The 24159-nt window shown below is 41.4% G+C and overlaps 1 protein-coding gene across 7 annotated transcripts in view; it reads left to right on the top strand.

The window, feature by feature from the left end:
• The window catches only part of TASOR2 (transcription activation suppressor family member 2), a 133384-nt gene extending 116121 nt beyond the window's left edge, over positions 1 to 17263 (top strand). For all 7 annotated transcript variants that reach the window (XM_068275978.1, XM_068275981.1, XM_068275979.1 and 4 more), the window contains 5 exons: positions 498 to 651; positions 2932 to 3037; positions 6931 to 7112; positions 12765 to 12879; positions 13765 to 17263. In XM_068275978.1, the coding sequence (XP_068132079.1) occupies positions 498 to 651; positions 2932 to 3037; positions 6931 to 7112; positions 12765 to 12879; positions 13765 to 13771 (564 nt within the window). In that variant the 3' untranslated portion in view covers positions 13772 to 17263. The remainder of the gene's footprint in view (positions 1 to 497; positions 652 to 2931; positions 3038 to 6930; positions 7113 to 12764; positions 12880 to 13764) is intronic.
• The last annotated feature ends 6896 nt before the right edge of the window (positions 17264 to 24159 follow it).

The following is a 24159-nucleotide window of genomic DNA, read 5'->3' as shown; positions in this document are numbered from 1 at the left end:
TTTGGCTGGATCGTAGCGAAATGAGAAAATTGACAGAAAATAGAGCCTATGTTATCCTAGGTGATTTCATAGGATCCATTCACACTGCGTTCCGTTCAGACTACACTCCAATTAACGAAGTCCGGACCTGCACAGTTTTGCCAGATAGCGGATGTCTTACCCATTGAAACATGGTGGAAACGCATCTGCTTTGGACGTGAAAATCAATCTGTTCAGTGTCTGCTCTGAAAAGGCTGTTTTGTCTGCGACTCATTGTGAACTGAGCTCTTGCTAATGTAATGCTATGTGTGTGATCCCACTTGCATTACATTAGCAAGAGCTTTTTATGCCATACTCCGTGATTAGCAGCATCAGTCAGTACTTGTCAAACTGGTTTGTTTTTTCTAGCAATTGTTCGTGCTCTTTAATGGTGGAAAATATTGTCTTAAAAAAGTGACATGGTTTTGGACTAAAAGCATGAAAATGATCTGATAGCATTGTATTAATCGTTTTTGCAGATTCCTTGCTTGCTACAGCTGAAGCTTCTCCCTTATGTAACATTTTCTGGTGTGGACACTCCTGAGGATGTACCAGAATCAATGTATCAGGAGCTCTTTCAAGCTGGAGGATTTGTTGTGTCTGAAAAAAGCCTGTTGGAGAACATAACTATAGGTTTGTAGTCATTACTCATCAGGTATAAAAGCCTGATAAAGGACTTTTATTGCTTGTATTTCAAGCTTATCTGGCATTTGTCTGTTGCATTTTAAAGTTTACATACATTTATGCTAAAGATGTTCACGCTAAATATATATAATATTTTGCCACTCAGGTCCCCTGGCTGGTTCTACCACCACTCTGGTGCCCCCATGAAAGTGGCTCTGCTGACACATTTAGAGTCCACCTACGGATAGAGTCCTTATTAAATCATCTTTATATTGTTGAACTACTTTAATAAATTACTATTACACAGACGTGCCTGGAGCTACTCTGGCATTTCTCATGTCACTGCTCAGTAGCTCTGCATTTTTCATTGAACATATATGTTGGCCCAGCATCCATCTGGATGTGTAGGTTCCATCTTCCCTCATGAATGAATGTGGTACTGTAGTAGTTCCAGCAAAGCAGCCAGTGTAAAGAGAAGCAATACTTTTTTACTTCCTGCTTTGTGCACCTTAAAGGGACTCCGAGCAGAGCAGAAACTATGGAAAGATGCATATCATTTTAAAGCTCTCTTTCTCCTCTTTCCAATGATATATAAACCGCCGCCCTACGCCTTTTAGTTTTCGCTATTTTCGCGACTGAAATTGCCGCGGCCGCGATTTCAATCACAAAAATAGAGAAAACTAAAAGGCGTAGGGCGACGATTTAGGTGTCACCAGAAAGAGGAGAAAGAGAGCTTTAAAATGATATCCATCTTTCCATAGTTACTTGTATTACACAGGACGACACTTTCCCCAGTGTCAGCACCTACATTCAGCAGAATGGAGCTGCTGACTTTAGGAAAAAGTCGCCCTGTGTAATACAAGTAACTATGGAAAGATGGATATCATTTTAAAGCTCTCTTTCTCCTCTTTCTGGTGACACCTAAATCGTCGCCCTACGCCTTTTAGTTTTCTCTATTTTTGTGATTGAAATCGTGTCCGCTGCAATTTCAATCGCAAAAATAGCAAAAACTAAAAGGCGTAGGGCGGCGGTTTATATATCATTGGAAAGAGGAGAAAGAGAGCTTCTTTAAAATGATATGCATCTTTCCATAGTTTCTGCACTGCTCGGAGTTCCTTTAACTAATGAGGCAGAGGGATAGTGGAGGATTTTTCAGTATCTTCAGTGCCAAGTAATAAGCTGTTGCCATGGTTTTCAAAAAGTTTTTTTTTTTTGTTTTTTTTAATCCGGGTGGTGCAGACTGAAATATTGCAGCAGCCAACCCAAAGCACTGAAATTAAAAATGTTCTGAAAATATGTCAGAGCAAGTAGTCCACAAACCTGACTGACATGAATACAACATCCAATTTTGTTTGTCCATTCACTGGCCTATTTTACTACCTCCCTGCAGTATGAAAACACACACACACGCACACGCCCATCGATGAATGATCATTACACGATTAAATCTGAAAGCTTTAAAGCGATTTAATGTGAACAACGGTAGAAAACTTGCAACTGAAATGCCATATGATCAATAACCAAAAGGATGGCTAAACGATGCAGAATGTAGGCCAAGTCCATAGTGCTGTACACACGGCTGACTATGAACAATTTTATGCCGAAGTCATGTTGGTCATTCAGAATGCCCGATCACCATCGTGGATCGCTTTGTCGTTCCCTAAAGCCATTGTGTGCTTTTGGATATTTAAATGAGATCTGAAAGATGAGATTTTCATAGTTTGTTTTTCTCCCAGTGTGTACAAGGCTTAAGCTACAATGTTTAATCAACCTTATATAGAAATAAAGCTGATATTTGAATTGATGCACCTCCCTCCCATACCCTGTACCTATCTAAAGCTATAATGACCACTCCTAAAACACACTACATATTCTACTATACATTTATGGGGTTCCCTGACTGGACCACGCCACTCCTTGCCTTTTAAACTCCACATAATCCAGACACTTTCCCCTTCCCATTTCCCCACAACTCGCTCCCATAGGAAACAGTGGGGGTGGATTAGTTTGATTGTAGGCTGGACCTGCCCTTCCCACAAACCCTGCACTGCTGTCCGCAGTGTGCCACTCATCCTGCCATTCTACTAAGTGGGAATCTATGGTTGTAGTAATAGGTGTAGACTTTACAAACTCCATCCTATTGCTTGAAATTGGACTCGAGATTTTTATTCTCCAGGACAGTAGCACTCTCTATGCATGCACTGCGTAGCTTGTAAGACATGAGTGACACAAAGCACTGGTATTTACTTACATGTGTGCTCTACTTATTTTCTTCAATGTTTCTTTAAGGAAAACTAAAAGAAGTTCTAGCAATTTTGGAGACTATGAACAGAACCTCAGCTTGGAAGTGGCTTGTTCATTATGGGGAAAACAGGAAACTTAAGGAAGATAAAAGGTATGGTTATGTTATAGATTTGTTTAGTGCCTCTCTGATTCCTTGTTTCTCTCCAAAGCAGGACTGGAGAAGTCTCTGGGATCAAATAAGCAGTACACTTACAGGAAAACTGTAGTGAGAAGTACAGGGAGTGCAGAATTATTAGGCAAATGAGTATTTTGACCACATCATCCTCTTTATGCATGTTGTCTTACTCCAAGCTGTATAGGATCGAAAGCCTACTACCAATTGAGCATAATTCGTGATGTGCATCTCTGTAATGAGAAGGGGTGTGTTCTAATGACATCAACACCCTTTATCAGGTGTGCATAATTATAAGGCAACTTCCTTTCCTTTGGCAAAATGGGTCAAAAGAAGGACTTGACAGGCTCAGAAAAGTCAAAAATTGTGAGATATCTTGCAGAGGGATGCAGCACTCTTAAAATTGCAAAGCTTCTGAAGCGTGATCATCGAACAATCAAGCGTTTCATTCAAAATAGTCAACAGGGTCGCAAGAAGCGTGTGGAAAAACCAAGGCGCAAAATAACTGCCCATGAACTAAGAAAAGTCAAGCGTGCAGCTGCCAAGATGCCACTTGCCACCAGTTTGGCCATATTTCAGAGCTGCAACATCACTGGAGTGCCCAAAAGCACAAGGTGTGCAATACTCAGAGACATGGCCAAGGTAAGAAAGGCTGAAAGACGACCACGACTGAACAAGACACACAAGCTGAAACGTCAAGACTGGGCCAAGAAATATCTCAAGTCTGATTTTTCTAAGGTTTTATGGACTGATGAAATGAGAGTGAGTCTTGATGGGCCAGATGGATGGGCCCGTGGCTGGATTGGTAAAGGGCAGAGAGCTCCAGTCCGACTCAGACGCCAGCAAGGTGGAGGTGGAGTACTGGTTTGGGCTGGAATCATTAAAGATGAGCTTGTGGGGCCTTTTCGGGTTGAGGATGGAGTCAAGCTCAACTCCCAGTCCTACTGTCAGTATCTGGAAGACACCTTCTTCAAGCAGTGGTACAGGAAGAAGTCTGCATCCTTCAAGAAAAACATGATTTTCATGCAGGACAATGCTCCATCACGCGTCCAAGTACTCCACAGCGTGGCTGGCAAGAAAGGGTATAAAAGAAGAAAAACTAATGACATGGCCTCCTTGTTCACCAGATCTGAACCCCATTGAGAACCTGTGGTCCATCATAAAATGTAAGATTTACAAGGAGGGAAAACAGTACACCTCTCTAAACAGTTTCTGGGAGGCTGTGGTTGCTGCTGCACGCAATGTTGATGGTGAACAGATCAAAACACTGACAGAATCCATGGATGGCAGGATTTTGAGTGTCCTTGCAAAGAAAGGTGGCTATATTGGTCACTGATTTGTTTTTGTTTTTGAATGTCAGAAATGTATATTTGTGAATGTTCAGATGTTATATTGGTTTCACTGGTAAAAATAAATAATTGAACTTGGTATATATTTGTTTTTTTGTTAAGTTGCCTAATAATTATGCACAGCAATAGTCACCTGCACACACAGATATCCCCCTAAATTAGCTAAAACTAAAAACAAACTAAAAACTGCTTTCAAAAATATTCAGCTTTGATATTAATGGGTTTTTGGGGTTCATTGAGAACATGGTTGTTGTTCAATAATAAAATTATTCCTCAAAAATACAACTTGCCTAATCTGCACTGAAAGCACCCAATCTGCATACTTGTTCTGGTTTAGTGACGCAGGGTATGAAAGTGGTTGAATGAACCTGACCTTCAGGTTCATTTTGTTATTAAAGTGGACCTGAACTCAGAATGTCCTCTCTGCTCTATGCAACAGCATAATAACCTTTAAACACAAAACATTTCTTAGTTGCAGCTAATACATATCCTACAATAAATCTGCACTGTTTCTACTTCTTGATTAATGGAAGCAGACATATTGTTAATCCTATGCTATTTAATCCTATGCTTTCAAATGAGTTTATGTGCCTAATCTGCCATGGCAGTCATGGGACACAGGGGAGGGATCAAATTACAACTTGTGATTGGACATAAATGAGGGGGAATTAAACAGGCTAAATTCTCTCAATACATACAGAGTACATTTCTCTTGGTTTTACTTCCGAGGGTCCACTTTACAGCAGTTGGATGAACTTGACCGCCAGGTTCTTTTTTTTTTTTTTTTTTTTTTTAACTTGTCATGGAAACGCTCCTATTTAATTTATTTCTAAGAACCTTTCCACGCTGCATGTGCTTGGATAGGATTTTCAAAGCACATGCTTTTGCTGATTGCAAGAGCACCATTATTAACATTGTTATCACGGTGCCTTGTGCACAGTAGTGCGATCTGTTTTGCACTCAATCACAAATGTAATTCCTGCTGCATTTTTCCTACATTTGCGATTGGGTTAGATAAATAGGAGTGCATGAAAATCGCATAAGGTGCTATGCAATTTGCTTTGCAATCTCCCGTTTAAAATTTTTTCCTGCGGCACTCTTTACACTGCAAGAGACACAAGCACGCGCACACTCAGACACACACACACATACTCAGGCACACACACACATACTCAGGCACACACTCAGGCACACACACAGGCACACACTCAGGCACACACACACACACACACTCAGGCAAACACACACACACACACTCAGGCAAACACACACACACACACTCAGGCACACACACACACACTCAGGCACACACACACACACACACACACACACACACACACACACACACACACACACACTGGCACACAGAGCTGCAGCTAATTATTTACACACATTTGAAGCTATATTTCTGCTTTCTATCATTCTGAACAGATTTCAGTCACAGGATTACAGCTAGTGAAGATTGGTTCTGTATGATGGATGTGCTGGACACAGTACTCCATAGTAATGCCCACAGTGAAAACTATTCTCTGTAAATGTCATACTTCATGTAAAACATGAAAAGATGAAAAAAAGCCTTTGTATTGCTATTTGCTAGTAATTTCTGGAAATATATGTGGCATTTAGAGTTATAGTTAACTTCGATAGTTGTCCTTTAAGCAGCCCAGAGAAAAATGTTCTCAGCATCCTGCTTTAACCTCCCTGGCGGTAAGCCCGAACTGAGTTCAGGCTATGCCGCCGCGGAGGATTTCTCAGGCCCTGGCAGGCCGATTTGCATAATTTTTTTTTGGTACACGCAGCTAGCACTTTGCTAGCTGCGTGTACATACCGATCGCTGCCACTCCGTGCCGATTCGCCGCTGCGCCGCCCCGCCACCCCCAGACCCCGTGCGCAGCCTGGCCAATCGGTGCCAGGCAGCGCTGAGGGGTGGATCGGGACTCCCTCTGTCAGGACATTGATGACGTCATCCCGATCGTCGCCATGGTGACCGGGGAAGCCAAAGAGGAAATCCCGTTCTGAACGGAATTTCCTGTTTGCTCTGATCGCCGGAAGGGGAGGGGGGATGCCGCTCCTATCATGTAGCTAGCGCTAGGCTAGCTACATGATTTAAAAAAAAAAATTAATGTGCTGCGCTGCCCCCTGGCGGTTTTAATAGAGAGAGGTTAAAGATAAAAAATGGTTGCCGTGAAAGCAAAAATACTACCTGTAATGTCATTAAATGATGATGGCGGAAGGCTCTCGATCCATTCCCACAGACTCCACAGCAGTCTTACTACCTCTACAGGTTAATGTACTCTTCCCATGCAGCTGGACAACAGCATTGTTGCCACTGAGCTGGGTCAGAGATTGGCTGTATATCCCCTTCTTTCAAAGGATTTTTATGTATTTTTGCTTTTGCTTATCATATGGCATTTCATCATGATGGTTATTGGGAATTTTGAACTTGTCAATACTGCATCTTTTATTTATTTGTTATGACTTAAAATTATTATTCTCTTGGATTATTTGTATATTTCTCTGCAGAGCCGAATCTGTGTCCCAGGTGAAAATTCCGTTGTTGAAGTCATACCAGCAGTTAAACATTATTGAAATCCTGCCTTACCATCGGTGTGACTCAAAGTCTGAAGAACTCTACAGCGATCTGGAATGCCTACTGAGCCTCCAGAGTCAGCATATCCGTTCAAGACTTGCTGTTTATTTGACAGGTATTATTTCTTGGCTTTAAAGAGAATCTGTATTGTTAAAATCGCACAAAAGTAAACATACCAGTGTGTTAGGGGACATATCCTATTCCCCTCTGTCACAAATTCGCCGCTCCCCGCCGCATTAAAAGTAGTCAAAAACAGTTTTAAAAAGTTTGTTTATAAACAAACAAAATGGCCACCAAAACAGGAAGTAGGTTGATGTACAGTATGTCCACACATAGAAAATACATCCATACACAAGCAGGCTGTATACAGCCTTCCTTTTGAATCTCAAGAGATCATTTGTGCGTTTACCGTCTGTCCCCCTGCAGCTCTCATCCACTGAATACTAGTGACAGGCTGTGAGGCTGATCGTTTCTTCCTGCAGACAGCTCTGCCCTGTCTGTAATTCCTCAGTATGTGTCAGCCAGCTCCTTTCACAGCCTAACAGAGGAGGATTTTTAACCAGCTCTCTTTCACTGATAAGAGAGCAGAGACGCTGCTGGCTTATGTAAATAACACACACACTGGAGTGTGCATAGAGGGGCCTGGAGAGGGGTGTGCATAACAGATTAGCATGGAAGAGTTGGCAGCCTTCCAGACACAGGGCGACAAGTCCGACAGGGGAAAGATGCATTGATTTATTACAGAGAGGGTGATAGTAGAAAGTGCTGCAGTAAGCCAGAGCACATTAGAATAGGTTTAGGAACTTGTAGGATGGTAGAAAAAAGGATGACATTTTTGTTACAGAGTCTCTTTAAACTAGAAGTCCATAAGGTCAGCTGCAATGTGTCATCCAAGTAAAGATCCCTTCACTGTGGGTTTTTAAAATTCTAAATGCATATTATTGAAACATGAACATGATTTAATTACCGAACAAAGAATGCTCTGTAATTTCTAAAGTGTGGCTATTTTTACTGGGAATGAAATACTAAATAAATTATTTGTACTTTCATGAAAGCGGTTAATGAATCCTTGATCTGAAAAAAATGACTTATCGTTGCTGTGGAATAGTGTATTAAAAGCACACCCCAGTTCATTCAAAAATGGTCAGCAGAAATTTGAACTGTGAAGGTTTGAGAGGTGAAGGTTGGATGATAAATACGGTAGTTGTTCACCTCCACCTAGAAGTCTGCTGGAAGCCCAACTCCATCTAGCTGCAGGGTATTTTGTATAAATCACTTGCTGGGACCTTCTAGCATGCCTTGGGAGCAAAGTGTCCTGTATAATAGCAGTGTACTCAGGGGTCATAGTTATACCAATCAAAATCTTGCCAACTTTGTCCCATTATGCATTTCCAAAGATCTTGTTGTGACCGGGGCTGTTGAGTCGAGGAGTCGGAGCAATTTTTGAGTACCCGGAGTTGTAGTTGGTGGCAGGGCTGTGGAGTCGGTATAAAAATCCACGACTCCTCAGCTTAGGATTCCGCCGACTCCGCCTCCTCTATTCCGCCTCCTCTAATTCGCATATTACGATTTTGTTGATTGAAAGTATGTAACATGAAATGCATCTCTTAACTGCCAATGCTTAGGAATTTTAAAATACAACTGAAGTGGGAGGGACATGGAGGCTGCCATATTTATTCCTTTTTAAAGAGACTCTGAAGACTAATTTTTTACCTGCTTTTTCTACATAATCCTCTTCAGCATGATTGCCCTAGTAGAATCGCCGCATCCACGCGGCAGATGACTAATTTATTACAGAGAGATAGCCCTGCAAAGCTCCCGGGCTTTCCTAGGGCTTTATTTCCTAGAAGAGGCAGAGCTTTAGGTTGTAGCTCTGCCTCCTCCGCAATCAATCTCTGCTGATTGCCGCCTCTCCCCACCCCTCTGTCTTCTTTCACTGAGAGGGGCGGGGAGGAGGCGGAGATCCACGGAGATTGATTGCGGAGAGGCAGAGCTACAGCAGGGCAGCAAGATCTGCGACCTGCAAAGTTGTGGAACTTTGCAGGTTGCTTTCTCTGTAATAAATCAGTCATTTGCCGTGGGAATGCGGTGATTCTACTAGGGCAATCATGCTGAAGAAGATTATATAAGAAAAGTAGGTAAAAAATTAGATTAGACTTCAGAGTCTCTTTACACAATACCAGTTACCTGGCTAGCCGGCTGATCTTCTGCCTCTAATACTTTGTCATAGACTAAAACTAGTCCTTGGTAAGAGTACTTGTAGAAGGTACAGACAGGAACAAAGAACATCTAGCAGGCCCTAGGCAATGTGACTGTGGGTACATGTAAGAATGATGTGCAGGTACTCTGCAGGGGAATGAGGGGAGTCTTCCTCTATTACACATTCTTCATGCACAATCTGAACCAGGTTTATGGGTGATAGACAACACCTCTGTGTTCAATGTGCACAAAATTCTCAGTGGATTCCCTGCAGCTCTGTGGGGTGTGCATATGTAGAGTATAGTACTACTGTGTAACAAAGTAAACCTGAGACAGATGAAATTAAAGTTTTATACATACCTGGGGCTTCTTCCAGCCCCCTTCAGGCTAATCAGTCCCTCGCTGTTCTCCTCCGCCACCTGGATCTTCTGCTATGAGTCCAGGTACTTGAGTCAGTCGGGCGTAGTGCGCATGCACACACTCCGCTGCTGGGAGCGTACTATACCTGCGCAGCACTATTGCGCAGGTGCAGAATACTCCTGGCTGTGGGAGTGGCACGCGGCCGGAATGTGTTGACTGGCTGAATTATCGGGACTCATAGCAGGCGGCGGAGGAGAACAGCGACTGGATTAGCCTGAAGGGGGCTGGAGGAAGCCCCAGGTATGTATAAAACTTTTCTTTTCATCCGTCTCTGGTACCCTTTAATTCGTAGTCGCCAAATCAAATTTTAACAACATATCACATTATTTGATTTCATGAGCAAAGGGAGTGCTGCGTACATTTGCATAAACCAGCATCAGTGCAGAATTATTTCCATCTCATTGACCATCGCTATTAGTGACACAGCTACACATCAGGCTTTATTCTTACAGCATAGATGTTATTTAGTATATATAAAAGATTCCTGTGTACACATCATATAGAATCTAGTCTAGAGTTTTTAAAGTTCGATACACATATCTGTTAGTGACGGTATGTAGTATATACAGTCACAATCAGATATGTATATCTAACTTTAAAAATACGGTGATTGCTTTATTGAAGCAGCACAAGTAACTATTTTTTGATTGGTTTATTTCATTTTTGTGGACTAAGCAGAGCTATTACTGTATATATAAATTATAACAACAAATAACATTTGTAGAGCGCTTTTCTCCCATAGGACTCAAAGCGCATAAGCATGGCTCAGACCATCGTGGTACAGAGGAAGAATTTTATAAGTCCGGAAATGCCAGGCTAAACAGGTGGCTTTTCAGTCTGGTTTTCAATAGCTCCAGGGATGGTGCTGTCTTTACTGGGTGTGGCAGGGAGTTCCAAAGAGTAGGGGCAGCATGACAGAAGGCTCTATCTCCAGATTTTTTGAGGTGCACTCTGGGAGTGACCAAGTTTATAGAACTTGCTGATCTGAGGTTGTGAGAGGTGTGGTGAAGCTTCAGCAAGTCCTTCATGTATCCAGGGCCCAGATTGTGCAGGGATTTGAATGTCAGCAGTCCAATCTTGAAGAGTATTCTCCATTCTACTGGTAGCCAGTGCAGTGAGCGAAGGATCGGTGTAATGTGACAGTGGCGAGGCTGGTTTGTTAGCAATCTGGCAGCAGCATTCTGCACTAATTGCAGGCGACGCAGGTCTTTTTGGGGAGGCCAGCATAAAGGGCATTGCAGTAGTCCAGCCGTGATGTGATGAAGGCGTGAACTAGAGTTGGAAAATCCTCTGGGGGAATCAGATGTTTAATTTTTGCAATGTTCTTCAGATGAAAGTAGGAAGATTTGTCTACGGATGAAATTTGGTTTCTGAAACTCAATTCCTCATCGATTAGCACACGAAGGCTCTGCACAAGGTTGGAGCTGTTTATGTCTGAATTCCCAATCCTGATTGGTGTTGATTTAGGATAGAGCTGTTTTGATGGCGAGCACTGGCTTTGGACAAAGAGGACCTCAGTCCTTGATTACTTTTATCTGAGAAATAGAACATTTTATCATATTTTCTATTTTAATTACAGTTTAAATTCATTCGGAGTCAGTGCATTTTTTCCCGACTCCGACTCCAGGTACCCCAAAATGGCTTCGACTCCGACTCCACAGCCCTGGTTGGTGGTTTCATAACCGGAGGACTTGAAGTCTGATAATTTTTGTACCAACTCCACAGCCCTGGTTGTGACTAGTTACATTTCTGAAATAAGTTCACAAAAACATAGCTTTGAATGCGAAGTGATGTAATGTCACCTGGTAAAATGGAATTAAAATGTGTTGCACGGATTTATAAGCTATAGGCTTACTATATACCAGCGATTTTGATGTAAGCCTGGCTTCAGGGGCATAAAGAGAGAATTTGCATATTCAGTAGTGATGCATTGTGGGTAACCTCAGTTGCTCAATTAACGCTGAATTATCGCAAATACCTTCTGTCTTAAGAGGGCAAATTAAACTAAGCTCAGGTCTTGTGTAATAACTCCTAACCCAGAGGCTTCCTGCTGTTTTGGTCTTTGTACCTAGATGAAGAGAGGACAGCACGGGTCATTAGAAGGGAGAGTAAGGAAAATGGTAAAGAAAATAAAGACGAGAGCCTCCATGATCCCCTCAGTTCAGGCTTTCTTTAAAGGAATACTATCGATTCACATATTTTTTTCAATTGACACAGGAATTGTTTGGGAAGTGCTGCTAAGTACTGGTGTATACATTTTAGTAGCAACTTCTTTGTTTACTGTTAGCAAAATACATTCAAAGTTTACTGACGCCAAAACTGACAGCTGACTGAGCCATGAGAAGAGGGGAAATTCCCCTCACACTTGATCAGTTAACTCTATGTGTAACTCTGTGTGTGACAGAGAAGAGAGCTTCCAACAGCTGCAGATCCTGTGTCCTGTGTTTCTGACTGAAGTGTCTGAAGAGAGCAGAAGAAATGTAACTAATTCTCACAGCTTTTTCAAACTGTTTTTGCTTTCAGAGTTTGATATGTTTGATATTTGCTTTCTGTAGTCTGATATGCAACTCTGGCTGTGCATTGAAGCAGACACCCCTTCTGCAATTGATTTGTCCCAATATAGCTAAATCCTACCCTCAATAAATTACAGCTTTTGCCTCTGATATTTAACATGAAAAATAGGAAAATGTTTACACAGCTACTTAGACATTATTTGTACATTGTCATTTTAGAACACTTGGGTATCGATAGTATTCCTTTAACCACTTGTACACCAGATGGTTCTGGCCCTTTAAGGACCAGAGCCATCCTTTTCCTATTTTGCAATGTGATTATTGTGATTGGTTTAGAATAATCACAGGGTCAGGAGCCAATGAAATTGCGTCCTGACTGAAATACGGAAGCTTTGCTATCAGCGTGACAGCAGAGCGAGTGTGTGAAGCCACATGAATGGTGAGAGTGACAAGAACGCGCAGTGTGGCTGATTGAAATCTACGCCCTGGCAGGAAAAACCGGACATATGTTTCAGTGTGGTCCAGAACAGGTTAAAAATAAGGAAATGTTTTCACTACTTCAGAGATAAATTGCTGGTTGTTAGGACATGCACCTGACTGAGATTGCTAATTCAGTGTAATCCCTTTCTATGCAGCTGTGGCGAGCACAGACACTGAGGTTTTTGAGCAGAATGGAATACTTGTTTATGACGTGGACACCTTCATCAAAAGAATCCAGAGAGTGGATGAAATTCTCCAATCTTCCAGTTGGTAAGTAACATCTGTTACTGTAGATACTGTAAGTAACAGATAAAAATATGTAAATGTTTATTAGTATTTGTGGACTAGCTGATGGCCCGGCGTTTCCCATTGGCTGGTGTTGGCTCCGCCCACTTTTTCTAACCCTAACACACAATTACTCAATGACCTAGTTTGTGAGCTTTGCGGTCTTTGGCATCAATAATTTGCATTAAAAAGTAACAAATCTGATTGGCTGTTTGTGGTGCCACCCCCTTTTCTGAGTTTGAACCCCAGTCACCCAATGACCCAACTGTACCAGGTTTGAGGCTTGTGCCATTAACAGTGCAAGAATGGCAGCAATTACATATTCCCCTTGAAAATTAATAGGTGCATTTTGATTGGCTTTTGTAGGCTCCACCCACTTTTTTGAATATTAATCAGAGGTCACCCAGTGACCAACTGTGCAAGGTTTGAGAACCCTGCCATAAACAGTGTAAGAATGGCTGGAGCTTACATTTTCCCAGTGAAATTTGTATTAGTCACTTTTTTGGTTATGGGGATAAAAAGTATCCTATATGTTATTTCAGGTAATGTACTACGGTATGTGTGTGCCAAATTTCAATCAAATCCGCTCAGCCATTGTTGTGTGATTGAGTATCAAACATCCAAACTTTCGCATTTATAATATGAGATGAGATCTAAAGGTGAGCTAGTTGTGATTTTGTAGTTTGCTTTACAAAATATATCCAATGCTGTTAAGGAACAATTTTTATATATATTTTTTACACTAAACTTGATGAAGAAAGTCATAGATTCTCAGATCCTTTTTTATTACATTCAGTTGTAAAAGAGTTTTGTTGGTTGCATCCAACTTGCGCTCACTAATCCGGTTCCTTTTACCATTTTATCTTTCAGGTCATGATGCTTCAGGAATTGATATGACAATGTATGGGAACTAAACGTTTTATGACTATAATATTTGTATGAAAGTATAAATGGTAAACAAATGCACTTGATCATCGGGCTACAGTGTTGACAAAGCATTAAAGGTTATTGCATTTTGTGGCGTTGGATGCTAGAGTCCCCACAGTGTTCATCTGCTCTTATAAATGTATATGGGTGTATGCTTTTCCTCCTCTTAGTTTCATGTATGAGAGGATATGCTAGGTTGTGGGGTTGGGTAAGCAGACCTCCTTCTTTCAGACCTTTTCATGTATTTGTTTTCCAGGTGTTTAATACAGTCCACATCCTAATTTGATATTATTTCCAGGGTTTCAACAAATACAACATTTTGGAGTGAGCCTTTAATTCTGTAACGTTCAGTTTCTATTGTGGAATGGAATGCTTTGCTGCAAGACCCTACTTGTGCTGCCATGTGCCTACCAGGAACTGCCACTCCACCAGACATCAGCACTAATAGACTGCTCTTACAGACCCTTCATGATACTGCTGCTTTAAAGTACACCTTTACTCTGAGCAATATGGAAGTCAACATTGGCCTCCTCTAACATGCAGATTATATGGATTTGATGTTGATTATCTGGCTATAATCCTTTCTGAATGACTCAACTGAGCAAGTATATATACCAGGCCTGAAGCCAGATACGTTACAGTTGGGCAGCTAGAATTTTCAGGAGGAGGTCAATAGTAACTACTTCCCTACATTTCTCATTACAAGTGTGTTACAAAGCCCAAGAGTGAGCAGGATGAAACTCCAGGACCCCACAACACCACCTGTGCTGCTCCGAACCTGTCACAAGCTGCAACAGAAGCATCTGTACACAAAGCTAGCATTTCTGTTTACTGTATGATTAAATTCCAGTTACCTCTGCATCATCTGCTGGTATCTTCTAAAAATCGTTTAAAGCAGGCGTTCACTCTAAGTTTTACCGCACTACACTCCATGAAGCCATTATGTTAAAGAACAAGCGACACCCATGCTAACCTAGAAATAAAAAACGTTTTATTAAAATTGTGCTATCCACGTAATGATTCCTGTGAATTTTATAAAGGAAAAACAGAAAATCCTATTCTAGGCAGTGGCCATCTTGCCAAGCTAATGCTGGCATCATATCCTCCCTGACTCTTGTTTTCCCCCCCTCCCTTCTCTTGCTCACTGTGTATTCATTAGCTGCCCTCCTCCAAGAGTCTTCAGACAGTCCCACTAAGGTGTAAACTAGGAACTACACAGTCACCTCAGCCTTGCAAGTGAACAGAGGTGTTTGAGATAAGCAGCTAGGGAGGGAAATAAAGGGAAGAGGAGGAATATATTATAGATAAAAAATACCCCCAACATGCAACTGAATGGCAATGGCTATTAAAGGGCCAGTGCTCCTAATGCATGTGATAACCCCAAACCATAACAGCAGAAAAAGTTTTGCAAGTTTTGAATGCAGGATTAGCATCTTTATCACTTAATACACTCAGACCAGTTGCTGTTGAAATTTGATTTTTATGGTGACAATCCCGCTTTTACATATACTGCCACTACTACTGCCAGAGGAAATTAAGAGATTGTGATCATTTCTGCTGACATTCTACCTGCCACAGAGAACACTTCTGAGTAATCCATCCATTCAGTCAGTCTGCATGTGTCATGTCCCATGAAGAAGCACGACATTCCCTGTAGCACCAGGGGATGAAGGAACCAGCCAGGAGTAGCACTTCAAACATTGCTCCTTTCTGCTCTGCTGTAACAGCAGTGTAGCACCTGCAAGTCCCCCCTACAGTTTAGCGATAGTAAAATATCCATAAAAAGTTACCAGTAATCTATCTTATTGCCCACTAATAGAGTATCGGTCATATTTTTTAAAACATGCATGCCTGTTTGCATCAACTTGCGGTCCTTGATGAAAAGTGTGGTCACTGAAATAGAAGACTTTTGGCAAGTAAAACATTTCACTTATATTAGAGGTTTCCAGCTGTGTACTTCACTGCATGCTTACATTTAGGCTTTAATCGTGGAACGTCCTATAGATCCATGTAAAAAAAAATTAGCAGATGGCACTGAGTGAACTGGAGAATGGGCGGAGACCCTGCAGAGTGCTTTTTGATCCATTTTTGTTTTTAAAAACACGCTTCTACTGATGACTTGCATTAAAATAGTTGCAAAATTGCCATAATCATGTATTTTTTTTTTATTTTTTTGCAAAATTGCTAACCACTATTTTAATGCAAGTCAAGGGAGCGAGTTATTAAAAACGAAAAGGCGTACGAGAGAAATCACCGCCGGGAGACTTGGACGCAGGATATCCTGCTTCTGCACAAGTTCCCGGAGACGTTAAATACTATTCCCCCCCCTCTATGTCCACGTGGATGGTAGGGAATTAAATAATTTGGCTTCCAGCAATTGCTGGAGGTCGAATTACAGTGTTTAAAAAGTAACTTCAGCTCCATCTTCTGACGGTGCCGAAGTTGCGCACTGTGCGCCGCTATAACCGTAATTCCTGCTATGGTCTATGGTGGCGCCGGCTGCGCTCAAGTCTCCTGCGCTGAATAGCAGTGTTCAATCGAAAAAGTGCCCTGCAGCCTTTCTCTGCCCAGTGACTCTACAGCGAACTAAAGCACAAGTTAACTATGCATCCTCCTTTGTGCTTATGCAGGCTTGAACTTTTAGACTTTATAGACCCGCATGCCTGTTCTGGGTCTGTGACTTGGTTAATGATGAGTGTGGCAGTCAGGATCAATAGGAATTTATTTAAATTAAAGGAAAAAAAATACTTCATAGGAATTTCTTCAAATAAAAGTAAAAAAGTCTGCATAGGAATTTCTACTGTACAAAAAAAAGTTGTCGGGTTTCCATAAACCCAATACCTTGCTTTCATCCCCCTCTCTATTCCAAAACCATGTAATATTTTCTTGTAATGCACAATCAGTCTTGCTGACTGCCGCAATGTAGTGTAATGTTTTATAAGCGTTACAGGTTTTTAAAATGTGTAAATTATTTGAGTGTAGATGAAGCCTTATAGCGAAATCATTATGTTTTACTAAAGCTATTTATACATAGTTAAAATATTTCTTTATGTACTACCCAATTTAAATACCTATATTTTTTTGTTGTATGTTCTGTAAATTATTGTATGCACAACATTAAGCTATTTTGGCTTAAAGGCAAGCTAATATCATCCAGCAGTGTATGTTATAAATCAACACTTGTATAAATAAGATATAGTCATGTAATATTTATCCTAATTTTATTTTTGTCTTTCTGTCCGTGTCACAGTGCATGTCGTAGATTTTGTACATAAAAAGAAAGGCACACCGCCCATGAAAGCATTTCTGATATGAAAACCTTTTTTTAAAATGAAAACTGTACAGTGAATGCAATAGGGTTACTTTACTGAGCTGTTTGGAAGAATTGATAACCATTTTTTTTGGGTTTTTTTTAAATAAAGAGTGCAAAGATGAATGACAACCAGAACTTGTGCATTTATTAAATCTGAAGCCATCATGTGTGTCTCGTCCTATTATCTTCTAGTCTTTGGTCATTCAACGGCAGTGTTATGTGGGAGCAAAGAGTTTACCTTTTGAATGGAGGAGGGAGTAGGGAAGAATGGCGCGTTATAACTTTCTTTCAGTTCCTCAAGTCTCACTTCTTTTCATGTTCAGCTTGAGTCCTTTTCTATCCCCTTTTTACTTCAATGACTGTCCAATCTGTATAGAAGTAGCAGTAGGGTATTGTGCCGTGTTAGCCATCAGTAAAAGCAAGAAGTTTTAAATCAGGATGATACCATTTATTGGCTAACTAAAAACAATAAGAATAAGCAAGCTTTCGGCCTCGCAGCCTTCATCGGGCTTACATTCTGTTTGTTTGCAGGCTGATAGTACAGACAGCTATATACATGCAACATCAAAAGGGAAAACATAGATTTTTTTTCAAGCACAAATACATGTCATTAAGATGCCTTAAAGCGGAATATAACCCTGCATTTCAACTTTGCTCTAAAACATTATTTACAGCATATTATATGCAAAAAGCATTTTTTTTTTACTAGACCAGCATTGTAAGGGTTAAACACAGAGGTTTAAAGTTCCGTGGAAAGATATGCAGAAGTTCAGATTGTTACATTCTATTTAGTTATATGTATCTATTGAGAAATGTTACACACTCTTTGGCTGTCCTCCAGCTCCTGAGAGAGTGAGTCACATTCAACACTTAGATACATTTTGTTTACATAAATGTATCTATGTCAGCTTCGGATGCGTCTGCAGAAATCTCCAGGAACTTTAAAGCACTGTGTAACCCTTCCAATGCTGGTCTAGTAAAAAAAAAATGCTGGTTGCATATAATATACTGTAAATAATGTTTTAGAGCAAAGTTGAAATGCAGGGTTATATTCCGCTTTAAGTGAAACAGAACATCTAAATGGGGTGAGAGGTTGTTAGCTGAGATAAGGATTCTTGTTTACGCCATGTTCCCAGATTTAACACGAGAAGTCCACACAGCACCACGTCAGTAATTTATAGCTCTTTTATTGTTTTAAAAAGACAAATAGATAGCCATAACAGCGACAGACGCTGTTTCGGACAAGGTCCTTCTTCAAGCTGTATCAGGCTCTCTCTGAAATACAACACATTTACCACTCTTATATATACAAGTCTTCAACCAATCGGGACGCAGAGAGAACATGGAGGACCTGATGGGGAACTGCGAGGCAGCCTATAAAGTTACACCCACTATACCACAGGACCAATCACACTCTGACTTAAGAATTTGAAAATATTCTTACCTCCTCCCTCTAACTGACATACTGTAGAGGACCTGATGGGGAACTACAGCTCCTTCCCCGTGTGCCATGCCAAAAACACTTCCTGGAACGTCATGATGACCTCATGACATACGCATAAACGCATGCGTAAAACGTCAATATACGCGTAAAAAAATACGCATTACAGCATGCATACAATTATGTACACACGCGTAAAAACGTACTCGTAAAGCCTCATAAGGGACCACAAATATAAAATAAAGCATAGAAAACATACATGCGGAAAAAGACGCGTAAATACGAGCTCAAATGCGTGAAAGATCCTCCATTCGCAAAAACATTGGCATGACACATGGGGATATCAAAAAAATGTCAGAGAGGCCAAAAAAGATTAATAGCGGACAAATTTAAAAATACATGCCCACCCATGTCGTCCCTGCGTCCCAACAACACAAAAGAGACACATATCACATATAATGAAGCCTAGATATATACCAACTACTACTAACCCCAAAAAAGGGGGAAGAGATTGTGGATCTCAAAATATCCTCAGCATGCCATACCCCTAACCCCACCAACAATCAAATCAATCCGAGTATCAAAAGACAACAAAATTAAATGCAGAAAGAAAGATCATAATCCCTATTCAGTCCACTATTCCCCAATGCGCCCAGGTGTTTAATCCAAAAGGCTTCCCTCTTGAGGAGTTCCTTTGCTCGATCACCCCTGAAATTACTGGGAACCCCGTCTATGACTTGAACCCTTAATTGCGGGACCGTATGGCGGCACAAAGTAAAGTGCTGAGAAACCGCTTGTTCCATATTCCGTGTCCTAATAGCAGATTTGTGAGAGGAGATACGCTCGCGCAGCCGCTGTGTGGTTTCACCCACATACACTAACCCACAAGGGCATCTAAGCAAATAAACTACATACGTTGAATCACAGGTGTAGAGGCCCCGTATGGAGAACCTCTCACACCTGGATGGATGCGCGAACGTATCTCCCCTCACAATATGGCTGCATAAATGGCAGCCCAAACAAGGAAAAGTGCCCCTTCTAGAGGTCACCACAGGGGTAATGGTCTTAGATTTAATTTTATATCTCACTGTAGGGGCCCGCTTGAACGAAAATAGGGATGGATAACGGAACTCCTCAATATGAGGAAAGGATTCCTTCAAGAGGCCCCAATGTCTCCTCACAATAGACCCCAGCTGATTGCTACAGGTATTGTAACGGGAGACAAAGGGGAGTCTTGGCCCAGAAACACATTTTCTACGTGAAGGCAGTTGTTCCAGGGTATATTCTGGATAACCTCTACGCCTGAACTTCTCTCTCATCTCTACAATACGGGTCTCTCTGACGGCAGGGTCTGAAACAATTCTTTTTACTCTACCCAACTGGCCGCCCGGAATGTGTTTACGGGTAGAAATGGGATGAAAACTGGCAAATTCCAGTAATGAGTTTCGGTCAGTTGGTTTAACAAATAAATCTGTTTGAAATGTCGTTCCAGTGCGGATTACCACAGTGTCTAAGAAGGCAACACGATCAGGATGTGCATGAGCCGTCAACCGAATATACGGACAACTCTCGTGCAAATCAGCAAGGAAGACCGCCAGGTCCTCCTGGGACCCCCTCCACACGCAAAATATGTCATCAATATACCGTAGCCAGCATGCAACATGCCTACGATAATATTCATGTGTATAAACAAATGCCTCCTCGTATAGGCCCATGTATAGATTTGCGTAGGAGGGGGCCACATTTGACCCCATGGCGGTCCCCCTGCGTTGCTGATAATATACGCCCTCAAAGACAAAGTAGTTTTCCTCCAATATAATCCTAAGTAAAGCAATGGCAAATTTCCTCTGCTCCTCAGAGAGATCCGATTGGGTAAGTAAAAACCAATCCACAGCCTCTACACCCCCATCGTGTGGGATGGAGGTGTAGAGGCTTTCCACATCAAGAGTGACCAGATAAATGTCAGAAGATCTGACATCCAACGTATTCAGCTTATCAAGAAACATGGTTGTATCCTTTAGATATGAATCCAATAATACAACAAAAGGTTGTAAAAACCTATCCAAAAATTGAGCCAAAGGAACAAAAATAGAACCTACTCCGGCCACAATGGGTCTCCCCGGTGGCCGGAGTAGGTTCTTATGGATTTTAGGTAATGTATAAAACTGGGGGGTAGCAGGGTGGTCACAAAACAAAAATCTGCGCAAATCTTCATCTGATATTTCTAGAATAAGCCTGATCCAAGGCAGTCAATATTCTTTTACGTATAAGGTGAATAGGATCACCAGTGAGTCTCTTATAAACCTCAGGTTGATTCAATTGAGAGAAAATTTCTTCCTTGTAATAGCAAGTGTCTAGGACCACCACTGCACCCCCTTTATCAGCTGCCCTTATAGTGATGTTAGAATTTGCCTGCAATCTCTTAAGAGCCAATTTTTCAGATTGATTTATATTGGATCTATATTGTAAATGTCCACTACGGAAATTACGCTCCAAAGATTGAACATCTTCCAAAATTCTTGAGGCGAACATATCAATTGCAGGATTACTTGGCTGAGAAAAAGAACTTTTGTTCCTCAAACCGAATTCCCTGGCCGAAAAAAGTCCCTCCTCAGGAGATCGAGATCTGGACAAAAAAGAATTATTGGCGGAAAAAGCTTGATGTTGCGTAGAAAACGAAAGCACTCTTGTTCAATGAGAAAAAAGTCAGGCGGGTTAGTTGGACAGAATCCAAGACCATGATTCAATACTCGTAATTCCGTATCATTCAGTTGATAACTGGATATATTCACAACTAACGGAGGGTCTGGTTCCTTCGTTCTCTGACTCATCTTGTTGGACAGAGGTACGCGTGCCCTGTCGTTGTTTCCTCTTGAATCGCTTACCACCGCGTCGTTTTTTCGTTGGGAGCCACTAGCAACACTGTCATCAGACGATATTGGGACATCAGTGGAATTGTCACCCCCACCAGATCTTGGTGACGGTTTAGGTGTTTGTCGAGGTTTCCTTGATTTCGATACGGGTGGCCTTCTGCCTCTACCAAACGAAACCTTTTGCCATGCATGCACGAAGCCAGATGAGTAATCATTACTATGCTCCCAGATTTGGGAGTTGGACTGACACAGAGCTATCGTAAATTCTGAGTTCACAAGTTTAGCTATACAGGCTGAGAAAGAGTTTAGATATCACCAGCCTCATACCAATATAAAAAGTTGTTGTCCTTATTCAAGCCCTTGTCCACTGCTTTGAACCAATTTATAAATTTTGTTTCTGCTATTAATCGATCATTTGACGTTTTGAAGCCACCCTTTAGGGCAGTGACACAAAGATCATACATGCTGTGTCCGTTGGAATGAAAGTGTGTAGCAACTGGGAGTTCAGATTTGGTATCGTTAACAGTTTGCCTGTGACCATTCATATGTTTGCGCAGAGTTTGTCCAGTTTCTCCCACGTACATAACATTGGGGCATTTAGCACACATGATCAGATATACCAGATTGGTGGAACCACAGGAAAATGTGCCTTGTACTCTGTACTCCTGTTGTGAACCTGGTATCGTTAACCTGTCAGTGGAACTCCTGACAATCATCTGTTTCAGATTGTGTGGTTGCTGATATGACAAGAGGGGAGGTTTAGGGAATATCTTTCTCAGTCTGTGATCCTTGTGTAAAATGGGATGAAGTTCCTTAGCAATCCTCCTTAGGCCTCGTTCACATCATTTAGCGCAGATGGCTGTGCGATCGGAACTCAACGCGTCCGATCACACGCTATCTGCGCTACTATGCGATGTACTGCAGATCCCATTCATTACAATGAATGGGATCTGTGCTGCGATTCCCAAAAATGCTTTAGCACAGTCACGCTACTGCGCAGCACATATGGGAACCGTAGAAGGGCTGTCTATGCCCTTCTACCGTTCTTGCGTGTCGCACACTATACGCGCTGCCAAAATGCGCACGGCAGCGCGTATAGTCTGAACGAGGCCTTAAGATTTCCAGGTGTGGGTTGTAGGTGACAACCAAAGGGACACGGTCCTCTTTCTGGTTTTGCTTATATTTCAGGAGTTCAGTCCTGGGGATGATGCTGGCTTTCCTGATTTGGGCCTTATATTGGTATGAGGCTGATGATATCTAAACTCTTTCTCAGCCTGTATAGCTAAACTTGTGAACTCAGAATTTACGATACCTCTGTGTCAGTCCAACTCCCAGGTCTGGGAGCATGGTGTAAACAAGGATCCTTATCTCAGCTAAAAACCTCTCACCCCATTTAGATGTTCTGTTTCACTTAAAGAGACACTGAAGCGGAAAAAATATATGATATAATGAATTGGTTGTGTACTATGAATAATTACTAGAGGATTAGCAGCAAAGAAAATATTCTCATATTTTTATTTTCAGGTATATAGTGTTTTTTTTTCTAACATTGCATCATTCTATAATATGCGCAGATTACACAACACTCTGCATTCAGAATGATTCATTCAGAGCAGTCTGTGAACTAATGACCTCTCCTCTGCCAGAGGAAAAGTAAATAGTTAACTAACAGTTGAGATAATAAAAGTCCGATAACAGCTTCATAAATTTCAGAGATCTTTTTAATATGTTTATTTATGTCTTTTAGAGTTACTGATCCTGAAACCTCAAAAATGCAAGTAGTAACCCCTGCCAAAGCTTTATCATCTGAATCCAGTCAAATTTGTGCGACTGCGAGTGGTCAAAATGAAACTACCTATGATGATAGAATAAAAAAGATGTTAGAGGACTTTACGTCGAAGATTAAAGAAACGGTGGTGGAAACAGTACAGGCCTCAATCAAAGAGGCAGTGAGCTCAAGGCGATTAAAGAAGAAATGTCACAGTTGCAAGATAGAGTTAACATGTTGGAAAAAAAGAACAATGACTGTTCCATAGACATTAAAACGCACAGGGATGAAACAGCAACACATAAAAAGCAACTGAGAGAGCTTACACATAAAATAGATGACTTGGAAAACAGGAGCCGTAGAAACAACATAAAAATTTGTGGGCTACCCTCAAAGATTCCACCGAAGGACCTTCAAGAAATAACTGGGAAACTGTTTAGAGAGATAACGGGCAATGACTCTACGGCAGGCATTCTAATTGATAGAGTACACAGGATTGGTAAAGAGAAGCTATACGCAGACCTCAAAAGCACTGATGTACTATGCAGGGTGCATTTCTTCCAAGCAAAGGAGCAGATCTTAAGTAAAGCCCGGGCCCTTGGGACACTCAAGTACAATGGATGGAATATTGAGTTATTTCCAGACTTATCTAAGAGAACAATTGAACGCAGGAGGTTACTGAAACCCTTGTTAGAAAAAAATCAAACAAAAAGGAGGTATCTACAAATGGGGTTTCCCCCTATCATTAAGAGCTACGATCGATGGGAAATCTTGTGTGCTCAATGATGGCGAACCTTTTCAAAAATTTCTAACAGAGTTAGACCTCCCACCAACTGTTATCCCGGGATGGGAGGATATTTAAGCATAGGGTCACGCTACAACTAATTTCCCTGTGGTGTTTTTTTTTTTCCTGTTCTCTCTTTCGGCAGTAATGCTCTTGCTG

Source organism: Hyperolius riggenbachi, chromosome 3, assembly GCF_040937935.1.
Source record: "Hyperolius riggenbachi isolate aHypRig1 chromosome 3, aHypRig1.pri, whole genome shotgun sequence".
Classification (NCBI taxonomy): Eukaryota; Metazoa; Chordata; class Amphibia; order Anura; family Hyperoliidae; genus Hyperolius; species Hyperolius riggenbachi.
The sequence above is the reverse complement of the archived record's forward strand: the minus strand, read 5'-3'. Positions and strand labels throughout refer to the sequence as shown.